The sequence below is a fragment of the Staurois parvus genome, unplaced genomic scaffold (assembly GCF_062004578.1).
Source record: "Staurois parvus isolate SC_StPar_1 unplaced genomic scaffold, SC_StPar_1.0 ptg001221l, whole genome shotgun sequence".
Classification (NCBI taxonomy): domain Eukaryota; kingdom Metazoa; phylum Chordata; class Amphibia; order Anura; family Ranidae; genus Staurois; species Staurois parvus.
The window spans coordinates 305,719-321,129 of record NW_028319017.1 but is presented as its reverse complement, the minus strand read 5'-3'; the positions used below and the strand labels follow the sequence as shown (position 1 = coordinate 321,129).

The 15,411-nt window shown below is 47.7% G+C and overlaps 1 protein-coding gene across 1 annotated transcript in view; it reads right to left on the bottom strand.

Annotated features, from left to right (window-relative positions):
- Nucleotides 1–1,338: 1,338 nt before the first annotated feature.
- CFAP57 (cilia and flagella associated protein 57) overlaps nucleotides 1,339–15,411 on the bottom strand; it is a 68,392-nt gene continuing 54,319 nt past the window's right edge. Inside the window, exons 18-23 of the mRNA XM_089660275.1 lie at nucleotides 14,599–14,742; nucleotides 12,125–12,241; nucleotides 8,912–9,046; nucleotides 4,963–5,106; nucleotides 4,740–4,875; nucleotides 1,339–1,575 (exon numbers count right to left, since the gene is read on the bottom strand). Of these exons, the coding sequence (XP_089516401.1) occupies nucleotides 1,388–1,575; nucleotides 4,740–4,875; nucleotides 4,963–5,106; nucleotides 8,912–9,046; nucleotides 12,125–12,241; nucleotides 14,599–14,742 (864 nt within the window). The 3' untranslated portion in view covers nucleotides 1,339–1,387. The remainder of the gene's footprint in view (nucleotides 1,576–4,739; nucleotides 4,876–4,962; nucleotides 5,107–8,911; nucleotides 9,047–12,124; nucleotides 12,242–14,598; nucleotides 14,743–15,411) is intronic.

The window sequence follows — 15,411 nt, the reverse complement described above, 5'->3', positions numbered from 1 at the left end:
GTCCGTAGGGTTCAATATTGAGTTGGCCCCGCCCTTTGCAGCTATAACAGCTTCAACTCTTCTGGGAAGGCCGTCCACAAGGTTTAGGAGGGTGTCTATGGGAAGGTTGGACCATTCTTCCAGAAGCACATTTGTGAGGTCAGGCACTGATGTCGGGGGAGGAGGTCTGGCTCACAGTCTCCGCTCTAATTCATCCCAAAGGTGTTCTATGGGGTTGAGGTCAGGACTCTGTGCAGGCCAGTCAAGTTCCTCCACCCCAAACTGGCTCCTCCATGTCTTTATGGACCTTGCTTTGTGCATTGGTGAGCAGTCATGTTGGAACAGGAAGGGACCATCCTCAAACTCCTCCCACAAAGTTGGGAGCAAAAAAATTGTCCAAAATGTCTTGGTATGCTGACGCCTTAAGAGTTCCCTTCACTGGAACTAGAGGGCCAAGCCCAACCCCTGAAAAACAACTCCACACCATAATCCCCCTCCACCAAACTTCACACTTGGCACAATGCAGTCAGGCAAGTACCGTTCTCCTGGCAACAGCCAAACCCAGACACGTCCATCGGATTGCCAGACAGAGAAGCGTGATTGGTCACTCCAGAGAACACGTCTCCCCTGCTCTAGAGTCCAGTGGCGGCGTGCTTTACACCACGGCATCCGACGCTTTGCATTGCACTTGGTGATGGAAGGCTTGGATGCAGCTGCTCGGCCACGGAAACCCATTCCATGAAGCTCTCTACGCACTGTTGTTGGGCTCATCTGAAGGCCACACCAAGTTTGGAGGTCTTTAGCTATTGACTCTGCAGACAGTTGGCGACTTCTGCGCACTGTGCGCTTCAGCATGCGCTGACCCCGCCCTGTTATGTGACGTGGCCTACCACTTGGTGGCTGAGTGGCTGTTGTTCCCAGTGGCTTCCACTTTGTTATAATCCCACTAACAGTTGAGCGTGGAATATTTAGTAGCCAGGAAATGTCACGGATGGACTTATTGCCCAGGTGGCCACCTATCTTGGGACCACGCTTGGAGTCACTGAGCTCCTGAGAGCGACCCATTCTTTCACCAATGTTTGTAGAAGCAGTCTGCATGCCTAGGGGCTTGATTGTATACACCTGTGTCCATGGAGGGGATTGGAACACCTGAATCACATGATATGGAGGGGATTGGAACACTAGAATCACATGATTTGGAGGGGATTGAAACACCTGAACCACATGATATGGAGGGGATTGGAACACTAGAATCACATGATATGGAGGGCTGGCCCAATACCTTTGGCAATATAGTGTATACACATATATACACACACACAAACATCCACATACAAAGAAATACAGAGACACAGGTAATATGTGTATTATTTTAATAAGTATACAATCTGAAAATGTCTGCTTGGTCTCAGGAGGCTGTCAGTGACGGTAATCTGCCCACTGATGGAGGACGGAACCCCGATGTGAGATCCTGCGATTGCATTAAATCTCGCAATCGCTTGATCTCCATTTTCTGCATCTCGATAATTCTCGCCGTTTCCTCCTCCATGTTTAGTCGTACGACCCCTGCGGAATGATGGCCGCCGATGGATGATGCTAAGAGGGAAAACACAATATGTTAAATTCTATAACTATTTCAGATCCTCATAGTATTACAAAGTGCCCCTGATGACGTCATTTACGAGGAAACACATTGGGAGGAGCCAGGGGCTGTGACATCAACGCGCATGTACCTCGAGGAATTCTGGGATGTGTAGTTTGTTTCATGCTTTTATGCACAGTATCCATGTAAGTTTTTTTTAACCAGTTTTAACCACTTCAGGACCAGCGACGTACCTGCTTGTCAGTGGACATTCAGTGGTTATACTGGAGTGATGCCTGCAGCTGGTACCATTTTTTAGAGCGAGCAGTTGGCTCTCTTGTACACGCAATCGGTATCAATCACTCACTGTGTTCATTCATAACTGAAGCATAGCAAACTGTGCTTATTTGGGAGCGGTGGGGGCCCTGTCAGGTTTGCTGTATGGGGCCCCGTGGTTTCTAACAGCAGCCGTGGTCACTTCTATATAGGACTTTGGACTTTATTTATTTTTTTGGTTTACTTATTGAGTTGTGTTTTGTTATCTTGTAATTTTCATGTTTTAGAGCTGCACTATTTGTGTTTCGATCACAAAGTTGCTCTTATCCTTCTGGCATTTCTTCCTTAAAGCAGAACTCACCGAAATTTTTTTACATGATTTCCTCCACCATTTTTTTTACTCGTTTTAACTCTACTCCAGTAAAACTAAAACTCCCCCCTTGCCCACACAATGCTTATTTCTGTCTAGAGCAGTGGTCTCCAAACTGTGGCCCGGGGGTCAGATGTTTCTCTCACTGTTAGAAGACACTTTTCCTACCACTGACAACAACTATGGGGCACAATCCTACTGACACCAATGATGGGCACTATTCCCCCCAATGACACAAATGATGGGGCATTATTCTCCCTACTGACACCAATGATGAGGCACTATTCCCCCCAATGACACAAATGATGGGGCATTATTCTCCCTACTGACACCAATGATGAGGCACTATTCCTCCCAATGACACCAATGATGGGTACAATTCTTCCACTCATACCAATGGCGGGGCACTTTTCCTCTCACTGTCAATTATTGGGTACTATTCCTCCCACTAACACCAATGATGGGATACCATTCCCCCCAATGACACCAATGATGGGGACCATGCCCCCCAATGACACCAATGATGGGGACCATTCCCCCCAATGACACCAATGATGGGGACCATTCCCCCCAATGGCACCAATGATGGGGTATTATTCTCCCTACTGACACCAATGATGGGGCACTATTCCTCCCAATGACACCAATGATGAGTACAATTCTTCCACTGATACCAATGGCGGGGCACTTTTCCTTTCACTGTCAATGATTGGGTACTATTCCTCCCACTAACACCAATGATGGGATACCATTCCCCCCAATGACACCAATGATGGGGACCATGCTCCCCAATGACACCAATGATGGGGACCATTCCCCCCCCAATGGCACCAATGATGGGGTACTATTCTTCCACTGACACCAATGATGGGGCACTGTTCCTCTCACTACCAAGGATGGGGCACTATTTTTCCCACTGACACCAATGATGTAGTACTATTGCTTCCACTGATACCAATGATGGGGCACTATTCCTCCCACTGACACCAATGATGGGGTATGATTCCTTCCACTGACACCAACAATGGGGTACTATTCCTCCCACTGACACCAATATCCAGCCCCCTAAAGTCTGAAGGACAGTAAACATGCCCTTTGTTTAAAAAGTTTGGAGACCACTGGTCTAGAGGATAGTGAGACCAGCTTTACTTACCTGATCCTCCACTTCCCTGACAGGCAGCACTCCCCCCATGCTCTGGCAGTGGACTGTTCCACGGCATCCTCAAGAGCAATGGACCCTGCATTGGTCTTGAGGACATCAAAGGACCTCAGACCGCTGGGGTGCAGGAGAGAAGAGGCTGTGGGGACTTCTCTAACACCATGCAGCAGTCTGCAGCAGCAGAGGATTGGGTAAGTAAAATGGGCTTTACAAAATCCCCTATATATAAACAAGCAGTTAACTCCTGCAGTGTAGACAGTCCCACCGCAAGGCGGCTGGTTTAGCTTTCCTAGAGATTAGCTTTAAAGTGAAAGTAGGTCCTGAAGCAATACCCACCATTTTCACACACCAGTGCTGTACTTTGCGTCCTCCTCCAGTCCTAGCTTCTTCAAAGTTGAACCCTGAACCACAGCTGCAGGAATGAAAGGGAAAGGTCCCTGCACCACGGCTGCAGGAATGAAAGGGAAAGGACCCTGCACCACGGCTGCAGGAATGAAAGGGAAAGGACCCTGCACCACGGCTGCAGGAATGAAAGGGAAAGGACCCTGCACCACGGCTGCAGGAATGAAAGGAAAAGGACCCTGCACCACGGCTGCAGGAATGAATGGAAAAGGACCCTGCACCACGACTGCAGGAATGAAAGGGAAAGGACCCTGCACCATGGCTGCAGGAATGACGGGTAAAGGACCCTGCACCGCCTCTGCAGGAATGAGAGGAAAAGGACCCTGCACCATGGCTGCAGGAATGAAGGGAAAAGGACCCTGCACCACGACTGCAGGAATGAAGGGAAAAGGTCCCTGCACCACGACTGCAGGAATGAAGGGAAAAGGACCCTGCACCACGACTGCAGGAATGAAGGGAAAAGGACCCTGCACCACGACTGCAGGAATGAAAGGGAAAGGACCCTGCACCACGACTGCAGGAATGAAAGGGAAAGGACCCTGCACCGCCTCTGCAGGAATGAGAGGAAAAGGACCCTGCACCATGGCTGCAGGAATGAAGGGAAAAGGACCCTGCACCACTGCTGCAGGAATGAAAGGAAAAGGACCCTGCACCACTGCTGCAGGAATGAAGGGAAAAGGACCCTGCACCACTGCTGCAGGAATGAAGGGAAAAGGTCCCTGCACCACGACTGCAGGAATGAAGGGAAAAGGTCCCTGCACCACGACTGCAGGAATGAAGGGAAAAGGACCCTGCACCACGACTGCAGGAATGACAGGGAAAGGACCCTGCACCACCGCTGTAGGGATGAAATGGAAAGGACCCTGCACCAGGGCTGCAGGACTGAAAGGAAAAGGACCCTGCACCACGGCTGCAGGACTGAAAGGAAATATTACACTCACCATCACATGATATAAAAGAAAGGTCACTACCTTTGGAATCTGTAAGGCTGCTCTTCCGATTTTTCCGGTCTAGCCCGAGAGCCACCTCCAGGTCATGCACCTTCGTACGGCTGACTTTTAGCTCCCGACGTAAGTCATTAATTTCCTTAATGAGCGTGACATTTTCCTGCAGAGGATAAATGTGACCATTTTAATACATTTTTCCTGTGTGAGCAACATTTATGATCCACAGTGACAATGGCGGTAATTTTACCTGCATGATGCGCACATTGTCCACTCGATGGATCTCCGTGTCTTTCGCGAGTTTCTTCTGTAATGTGCTCAAGCTGCGTTCCAGGTGCTCCCGCTGGCGGGCGTACTCCCGCTGGATGTCGGCATCTATACCCACAATCTCTGCCTGCATGGACAATTGAGAGAGAGATGAAGTACAGTTGCAAGAAAAAGTATGTGAACCCCTTGGGATTACGTGGAGTTTTGCATGAATTGGGCATAAAATGTGCTCTGAACGTCATCTAAGTCACAACAATAGAAGAACACAGTCTGCTGAACATAATACTACACAAACATTAGATGTTGCCATGGTTTAATTGCACATAACATGTAAACATTCACAGTGCAGGGAGGAAAAAGTATGTGAGGCCCTAGCTTAATGACTTCTCCCAGAGCTAATTGCAGCCAGGAGTGAGCCCACCTTGACTCCAATCAGTGTGATGATATTGGATGTGTTGCTGACAGCTGTCCAGCCCTTACAAAACACACACCTGTTTTGGGTTTACTGGTTTCAAGAAGCACTGTCTGATGTGAACCATGCCTCGCAGAAAAGAGCTCTCAGAAGACCTACGATCAAGAATTGTTGACTTGCATGAAGCTGGAAAGGGTTACAAAAGTATCTCCAAAAGCCTTGATGTTCATGTGTCCACGGTAAGACAGACTGTCTACAAATGGAGAAAGTTTAACACTGTTGCTACTCTCCCTAGGCGTGGTCGTCCTGTAAAAATGACTGCAAGAGCACAGCGCAGAATGCTGCATGAGGTAAAGAAGAATCCCATGTTCAGCAGACTGTGTTCTTCTATTGTTGTGACTTAGATGACGTTCAGAGCACATTTTATGCCCAATTCATGCAAAACTCCACGGAATCCCAAGGGGTTTACATACTTTTTCTTGCAACTGTAACTTGGTAGGCATGGCCACAGCCACAATTGTGTCTACTGAACTGGCACCCAAATAGCCATAGAGGTTAGGCAGAAAAGGTGGCCACCTTGGTTGCTTCAGAACAAATTGGGTGCAAAAAGGGCTGGATCTGCGAACTCTCTCATTGGTGGAAGAGGGTGAACTTGTTCCTTTTTGCCTTGAGTGCTCAAGGACCTCGATCCAGCACTGTGAACAGGCTAGAAGGGCATCTGCCAGTGGTTGCAAAAGAGTAATTTATCATTCAAATCCATAGCCGTGTGTGAGCTGGATACATACCTCTTTATTTCAGATCGAATCTCCAGCCCATTTAACCACAGAAGTATGCCTGCCACCCTAAAAAGATAAAGCTTCCCCAAAATTTGTGGATTCTTATACGCTATATGCCAAAATTGTGTGGCCACCTGACTATCACATCTATATGAAAGTATTGGACATCCCATTCCCAAACCATGGGTATTAACATGGAGTTGCTCTTCCTTTGTGGCTAAAACATCCTCCATTTGTCTGGGAAGATTTTCCACAAAATATGGAGTGTGGGAATTTGGGCCCATTTGGGAGGTCAGAAACTGATGTTGGAAGAGAAGACCTGGCTCAAAATCAGCCTTCTAAGGTATTCCAAAGGTGTTCAGTAGGGTTGAGGTCAGGGCTCTGTGAAGGGCACTCCAGTTCCTCCACACCAAACTGGTCAAATTATGTTTTTATGGAGCTGGCTTTGTACACAGAGGCACAGTCATGCTGGAACAGAACAGGTTCTTCTCCAAACTGTTACCTGTGGTCCTAATCAAAATTCTAATTCACCCAAAGGTGTTCAATAGGGTTGAGGTCAGGGCTCTATTCAAGACACTCAAGTTCCTCCCGGGGGGGACTGACCATTTGGAAACTCGGGCACTGCCCGAGGGCGCGGGGTCAGTAGGGGGGCCCCGTGAGATGCCACTGGTACCTTTTTTCATAGGCTTTTTTGAGTTTGGGCAAGGCCACAGAGGCCCCATGATCCCCTATTGCCCGGGGGCCCCATGAGTTGTCAGTCCGCCCCTGGTTCCTCCACACCCGACCCATTAAACCATGTCTTCTTGGAGCTGGAACAAAAAATGGCCTTCTCCAAACCGTTACCACAAGGGTGGAAGAGCACAATCGTCTAAAATGCCTTTGCATGATGTAGTATTATTAGTACCCTTCACTGGAAAAACCTGAACTCAATAATTCGAAGAGGCTTGACATAATTTTGGCCTTATAGTGTATCTCTCAGGAACTGGAGTGGAGAGATATCTCCAGTGAAGCACCCAAGCCTGCGATGACCACCAAGGACTGTGTCAATGGGCTTTTATTTACTTTAATTAGGTTTTACATACTCATACAAGTCTATGGGAATTCAAAACCCTCTTGAAGAAGGTGCAATACAGGTCAGAAGCCGGTCACCTGCAAGTCAGAGGCAGGTCAAATGCACGTCAGAAGGAGGTCAGCTTGCAGAACAAATGCACCTGCCAATGAATTCTGAATGATGTCAAATTGATGCCATCGGCACAAGTCCAAAGTATATCAACACCAACCTTTACAAACGGCAAATGATGGTGTTGCATTCTCTGTAAGATTCTCCATTATGCAGAGGGGTGGTAACTAGTGATGGGCTGGATGTTCAAGTCAGGTCAGGTGCAATGCTTTGGACAATCACAGCATAATTGGGTGGAGCTTGCGGTGATGTCACCTCTAGCTCCGCCCAATTGTTTACATCTGACCTGCAAATGCCAGATTGTGCTCGGCGGGTGTGGACGGGTCAGTGGGCGTTGGATTTTCTTAAAATGTCGGCGAGTCAGTGTCGTCGTGACAATGCTGGATGCCGTGATTGTCGATTGATTACGATGGAACCATTTTTTCGGCTTTTTTTTTTAGTAAAGGACTTTTGTTCTGTTTTTCATTCAATAAGAGATTTTTTTGAAAAGACTATTTCGAAAAGGTCTCTATTTTTTACTAAATGTAACCCTTTAGTGAATGGGTAAGGGTACAAGTACCCCTTACTAATTCACAAGGGGGGGCGGCATTAAGGTGCCCCCTTATTTAAAGGGCTATCCTGATGCTAATGAGCTCCCCCGCCTGCAGGCCCCCACAACCACTGGGCCAGGGTTGTGGGGAAGAGGCCCTTTTCCTCATAGGCATGTTGCCTGGTAAGCCTCGGGGGGGGGCGCTCATTGCCCACCCCCTTTTCCTGCACTGCTGGGTGCTCAGATCAAGGGTCTGGTAGGAATTTAGGGGGGACCCCATGCTTTTTTTCCCCCCCACACACTTTTTTTTTTTTTTTTTACTGGGGAGTCCTTGCTAACCTACCTACCAGACCTAAAGAGTCTGGTATGGATTGGGGGGATCCCACGCTGTGTTCATTTTTTTTTTTTTTATAAAAATGTCATTTTTTGAAAAAAAAATGTCAGTCCTGCTGCATAAAGTTCTCTACATTGTACAGATGTGTAACTTTGCAGGTAATTTAAGGGGACCCCCCCCCCCCAGGCATGATATTTGAAGGAATTTTTATTTTTCTTTTTTTGCTTTTTTTTTTTACTTTAAGAAATGAAAAATGACTTTGCCTTTCAAAAACGGTATTTTTGGGTTTTTAGTTTTTAGTTTTTTCATTGATTCATGTCCCTCAGGGCAGTACCCGAGCCCCCATACCCCTTTCATGGCCAATAACTTTCATATAAGCCTTCTAAATGGGCACTTTTGAATTTACAAGTTTGAGTCCCATAGACTTGCATTAAGTTTGAAGTTTGCGCTTGAACATTCATTTGGTTCGAATGTTCGACCGCGAACCGAACAGGGGGGTGTTCAGACCATCACTAGTGGTAACACGAACTGCAGAGAAGAAAATCTCCCTACTGCAGCCTCTGAAATATGGACGGCAGTCCATCTCCTCGGTAAACTCCCCAAACAAAATGATCCATTTTGGCCGAAGTTTGCCAAGAACACCATTTTTGTTTTTGATTTGCGATGGAAGTGGTGACATGGAAATGCACATTTAGACTCACTGCGTCGCTCTCCTGTACATATTTGGTGTACAGCTCCCGGATGCTGTCCTTCAGCTTCTTGGGTTCTTGAATAAATCCAACGCAGTTATGCAGGTCTGTCTTGAAGCGTTTCACTATGGCTTCGACATCACGAACCTGAAGGGTTATAAACTGCTCATTACTACCAGGGAACAGATCATCGGCAACAAGTGGGCCTTAAAATGGACCTGTCACAGGGGCGGACTGACCATTTGGAAACTCGGGCACTGCCCGAGGGCCCGGGGTCAGTAGGGGGCCCCATGAGATGCCCCTGGTACCTTTTTCATAGGCTTTTTTGAGTTTGGGCAAGGACACAGGGGCCCCATGATCCTCTATCGCCCGGGGGCCCCATGAGTTGTCAGTCCGCCCCTGACCGGTCATCAGATATACCTTTCATTCTAAGTAATGTGTTTTCATTCTGTGTGTCAGTGTAGCCATTCCAAGTATTTATTCCCACTCACAGAGATCACAGGACTCCCTCTGACAATGCCTTTACCTGCTTTTTCTCCAGAAGAATGGCACCATCTCTGTTCAGGCATCATCCAGGGTCACCAGCTACTTTCTGGAATGAGCTGCTGACCCAGAGATGACACAATCATGTAAATCCTGGTGCAGTTCTTGGCTGTATTCACAAATGACCATGGGCAGCTGGAGCAAGGGGGCAGTTCTACGTCATGCATTAGCAGCGGGGGAGAGAGTTGCGGTTCTGCATTCTCTCCCTTGTCCTTGAAGTTTTTGGCTGTGTTCACAAAGATCTGACACAGATCAGCCCCTGCTGCCGCCCCTCGCCTTGTGACTTGCTACAAAGTTACAATGTTACAGCCTGATCACCGGGGGAGGGAAGACTGAGGAAATGCTTCCTCCTGCCTGCAGCAGACCAATGACATCATCTCAACCTAGGCAAAGTCACTGATTGGAGCTCAAGGACTGATTTTCAATGATAAAAGGTGGAGTGGTTGATACTGTTGCTGCACATTGTTTCCTGTCAGGAATATATCCATACAGATCTGTAAATTATTGAAAGATCCACTTTAACATTCTGCAAACAGTAGTTCCACATAGAGGTGCCATAGATCACTGCTCTTTAGTTGTGTTACTGGGAGCAGTGGTGTATTTTGGTTTTGTGCTGCCCTAGGCAACAAAAAACTCAGAGCCCCCCCCCCCCCCGGGGGGGGGGGAGAAAGCAAGACAGAGACCAACACCACCCCTCCCTTCCCCCCATGGAGAGAGCCTGACATTGACCAACAACACCCCTGCCCCCCCCAGCGAGCCTTCCACTAACATACAACCCCCCCTGACCTTCACAGCTCCGGACATCCCTGGGAAGAAGAGTGGGGATCTGTATACACCAGCTATCTGCAGCTTCTCTCAGATCCCACCTGCTGTATGTGTCCCTTCTTCCGGAGGGGGGCGTTGCTGCCCTCCTGAAAAATGCCGCCCTAGGCAACTGCCTTGTTTGCCTTGTGGTAAATACGCCCCTGACTGGAAGGATGTGACATTATAACAGCCGGAAGCCAATCAGTGTAGCGTCTAGTCATGTGACTATTGAATTATTTGCATGTCTTCAAAATAACAAGGAAACTCGTCAAACTGCACAGAACAACAAGGTCATCGTATATAAATGGCGATTTTACGTTTCAGATCAGTCCCGTCAGTGAAACGCTTGGCCTAGCTCTTCTAAGACGGGGCACGTCCTCTACAATATATCCCTAGACAGGGCCGCAATACGGAACCTTTTTCTTGTATCACTATTCTGTCTCATGAAACTAAAATAGAGGAGCCAGTCTAACAATATATGTGCAGAGCTATCCCCGCATGAGCCGCTGAGCTTGTCCCAGGTTCTTCTACCACACAGATGCCATGGCAGCCGGGCACACAGTAACCGACATTACACTGGCTTCATAAACAGTCTAGGGGTTGCGGTTTTATTGCTGATTATCTTGGATAGGACTCAGGGAGTTGTGGGATCCTCCAGAAGGCTGAACAGTAATACGAGGGTGCTCTTCTCTTTGCAGCTACTTCTTAGAACAGTTCCTTCAGCAATTATTATTATTATTATTATTATACAGGATTTATATTATTATTATTATACAGGATTTATATTATTATTATTATACAGGATTTATGGCGCCAACAGTTTGCTCAGCGCTTTACAATATAAAGGGAGACAATACAGCAACAATACAGTTCAATACAAGAGTGTTAGGAGGGCCCTGATCCTGGGAGCTTACAATCTAAGAGCAATAGCTCAGTGAATGGACAGCACTGGGGCACTATAAGCAATGTTCCAGGATAGGACCGATAAGGGGGGCTTAGGACAGTAATGTGAGGAGGCTGAGGACAGTAATGGATGGGATCAGGACTGTAATTGTGGGACTGAGAACTGTAATGGGGGGACTGAGAACTGTAATGGGGTGGGGGGGCTTAGGACAATATAAAGTTGCTGAGGACAGTAATGGGGGTGGGGGGCTGAGGACATTAACATGAGGGGGGCTGAGGGCAGTAATGTGAGGGGGGGCTGAGGACAGTAATGTGAGGGGGGGCTGAGGACAGTAATGTGAGGGGGGCTGAGGACAGTAATGTGAGGGGGGGCTGAGGACAGTAATGTGAGGGGGGGCTGAGGACAGTAATGTGAGGGGGGCTGAGGACAGTAATGTGAGGGGGGCTGAGGACATTAATGTGAGGGGGGCTGAGGACAGTAATGTGAGGGGGGCTGAGGACAGTAATGTAAGGGGCTAAGGACTGTACTGTGAAGGGGGATGAAGGATGATGATGTAAGAATGAGATTTGGATATGAGGCTCGATTAAAATCTGTGCATACATGTTAGCACCCACTCAGGCGAAATTCAGAGGAAAAAATATTGCCCCCCCCCCTTTTTATCGCACCGCATCAAGCTGCATGTGGTTTGGTGCGCGCGAAAATGTGTTGTAGGTGCCGATTTGTGGGGGTGCCATTAAGAATTAATGGCACCCCAAGGCATTTGCTAAACTGCAGCGCATTTCTCTGTGGGTCGCAATTTTGTTTACATTCCCCAAATGTGAAGCTAGCCTAAGAGTTATTGCACAAACATGAGATTTGGGCATAGGCTGGAAAAAAAATTTTACTGACTGGACCTCCATGAATTTTAATTCGATACCCTGACATACAGTATGTTTTATACATTTAGCTGATCATGCTCCAGGACACCGACTCACCTTCTGCCGCTCCCTCTGCATCTCCCGGTCTGTAGCCTTCAGCTTCTGTTTCAGCTCTGTGATGTTGAGGTCTAGCTGGGTGTTCTGCTTGTGGAAGCGCTCCAGCTCAGCCTCCATCTGTAGGACAGGCAGAGGTTATAGAACTTCATAGGAACAGATGAAAGAGGCGCTGGCCCTTACAATATTGTTCATGCAGTCAAGTGTGGAGAAATTTCAGATAAATTCTGTGGCTTTAAATAGGCGGCCCACAAACAGCAAGGCTTCCCAAAAATGTGTATCGAAAGTAACCCAAACCATGAGAATATAGAAAGGAAAGCCAGACCAAAAAGGATGAAAGAATCAAAGAAACTTTAATTGTTCATAAATGGGTCATAAAACAGCCAACGCACTTCGGGGGGCCAACATATTCCCTCCATATGTTTAAAAAAGAAAACCCCCCCAAAAAAAAAAAATTATATATATATATATATATATATATATATATATATATATATATATATATTTTATAGGCATCTCAGTGGCTGAGTGGTTAGCACTTCCGCCTAGCAGCTCTAGGGTTGTTGGTTTGAGTCCCAACTATGATACTATCGAGTCTAGACCTACTAGCCAGGCACAAACCTTACTCTACACCAGTTGCCCCACCCAACCTTGCCCAGGTCCGCATTCAACCCCACCCCCAGTCCGTCTCCCAACCCCACCCCTGGCCCGTCTCCCAACCCCTCCCCCAGCCCTGCCCCCAACCATGCCCCTTTAAAACTTATGAAATTACATTTTTCTTTAGAATAAAGAGTCCAGAAGCCGGAAGTCAGAAGCCGGAACTTTCATTAAAATTATGGGGGCGATTTACAAAAACCGGAGCACTCAGAATCGGGTGTGGCTGTGCATGGGAGCCAATCAGCTTCTAACTTCAGCTTGTTCAATCAAGCTTTGACAAAAAAACAAACTGGAGGCTGATTGGTTTCTATGCAGAGCTGCACCAGATTTTGCACCATGCAGTTTTAGTACATAACCCCCAATGTCTTGCAATAGCTATAAGGGAGGGGTGTCAAACTGGCAGCCCTCCAGCTGTTGCAAAACTACAAGTCCCATCATGCCTCTGCCTTTGGGAGTCACGCTTGTAATTGTCAATCTTGCAATGCCTCATGGGACTTTACATGGTACATGGTAGTTTGGCAACAGCTGGAGGGCCACCAGTTTGACACCTGTGCTATAAGGCGACCACGCCCTGCCTTCTGATTGTGCTTCTGCATTGTTGCCTTGCCACAGGGGCCACTTTAACACGTATAATGCAGACATGGTCCGTAGTTGTCACCTTCAGGAAATCTGCCTGAAAATGCCATGCAGCCATTGTTTGGAGTCAGTGGTGTCCCGAGGCAGGTGCGGGGGGGTGCGGTCCGCACCGGGTGACGGGGTGACACACGGGTCTGACACCGGACCAGGGGCGGACTGACCATTTGGAAACTCGGGCACTGCCCGAGGGCCCGGGGTCAGTAAGGGGCCCCATGAGATGCCCCTGGTACCTTTCATAGGCTTTTTTGGGTGTGGTTTGAGTTTGGGCAAGGATACAGGGACCCCATGATCCCTATTGCCCGGGGGCCCCATGAGTTGTCCGCCCCTGCACCGGACCTGCTCCACAAAAAGGTAAGTTGTAAAGCAAGCCGACGATCCCCGCAGCATGGATCAGATCCATCCTGTGGGGATTGCCAGCTTTCTTTACAACTTACCTTTTCATGGAGCGGGTCCGGTGTCACCCCGTATAGGTTGCATACCAACGATCCTGCGAGGATCGTCGGCATGCAACCTATACAGGGTGACACCAGTGTAGCGGTAAGATGTGTCTCCCATGTAGATGTCCCCCCTGAAGCAACTGCGCATGTCCCGGTTTCAGGCATGATCAATCGATGATAGAACTACTGCTATCATCGATTGATTGTGCCTGAAACCAGGACATGCGCAGTTGCTTCAGGGGCACATCTACATGGGAGACTCATCTTGCCGCTACCCAATCCACAGATCCCATCCATCCTGCGGGGATCGTCGGCATGCTACCTATACGGGGTGACACCGGACCTGCTCCAAGAAAAGGTAAGTTGTAAAGAAAGCCGACGATCCCCGCAGGATGGATCGGATCTGCGGACTGAGTATAATGGATCGCAGTCCGATCCATTATGCGGAATCCACAGATTCGATCCATTCTGTGGGGATCGCCGGAGGGGGTGTCACCAAGTGTTATCGCACCGGGTGACACCAACCCTAGAGACACCTCTGGCTGGAGTGCATGCAGACCTGAAAAGGGTTGCAAACATGATGCAGGTGATCAGGAGCACTGAGATGCAAAAAAAGGATAAAAAAGTGTAAAATAAATTATTTTATAAAAAAAAAACAAAAAACAAAGAAAGAAACAAACATGGTGGTTATGTATGATACGCAGTGCTGTGAAAAAGGTTTGTAAGAGGGCAAGACAGATGTTTCACCTCCTGAATCTGCTCCTTCATCTCTTTGATTTCATTCTCTCTGGGTTCAATCTGCTTCTTCAGCTCCTTGATTTTATAATCCAGAACAAATTTGAACTTCTCCAGCTCTTGATTCTTCTTTTTCAGGTCATAAATTCTCTTCTCCTGGATTACAGACAATGGAAGAGGGGATGTCAGCCCTGAGAGTCACATACAGGTATTAGAACACAATAGGCAGCTGTCAGAAGTGGTCCCAGCATGCAGGGTCCTATAGTGAAGATTTTGCAATTGCAATACAATTTGTTTTATAGATGCACCCCCATAAAGTGGACCTAGCATCAGATATATATTTAATGCGAAGAACAATTTGCTAGTGCTCTCCCAATGTTTTCATCTGCTTTTCTCTTTAGAAGTACATGGCCAACTTTGCTCAGCTGTTATTGGGGGGGGTCACCATCTACTTCCTGGACCGAGATGCCAGATTAAAGATCATTTAAATCCTGGTGCTGTTTTCGGCTGTTTTCACAAATGTCTAACACAGATCTGCCTCTGCTGCAGCCTCTCACCTTGTGAATTGCTACAAAGTTGCAATGTACAGTCTGATCACTGGGGGGAAGGGAGACTGAGGAAATGCTTCCTCCTGCTGCAGCAGACAGATGACATCATCTCAGCCTAGGCATAGTCACTAACTGGAGCTGAATGGTGGCATTTTAATGTTAAAGGATAAGCCTTTCTGCAAAATTATACCGTTACTGTATATTATGATATGTTGGAGGCAGAAAGGCGGGCAGATGGCATCATGATTTCCACCTCAGCCAATCCGAGGAAGCTTTG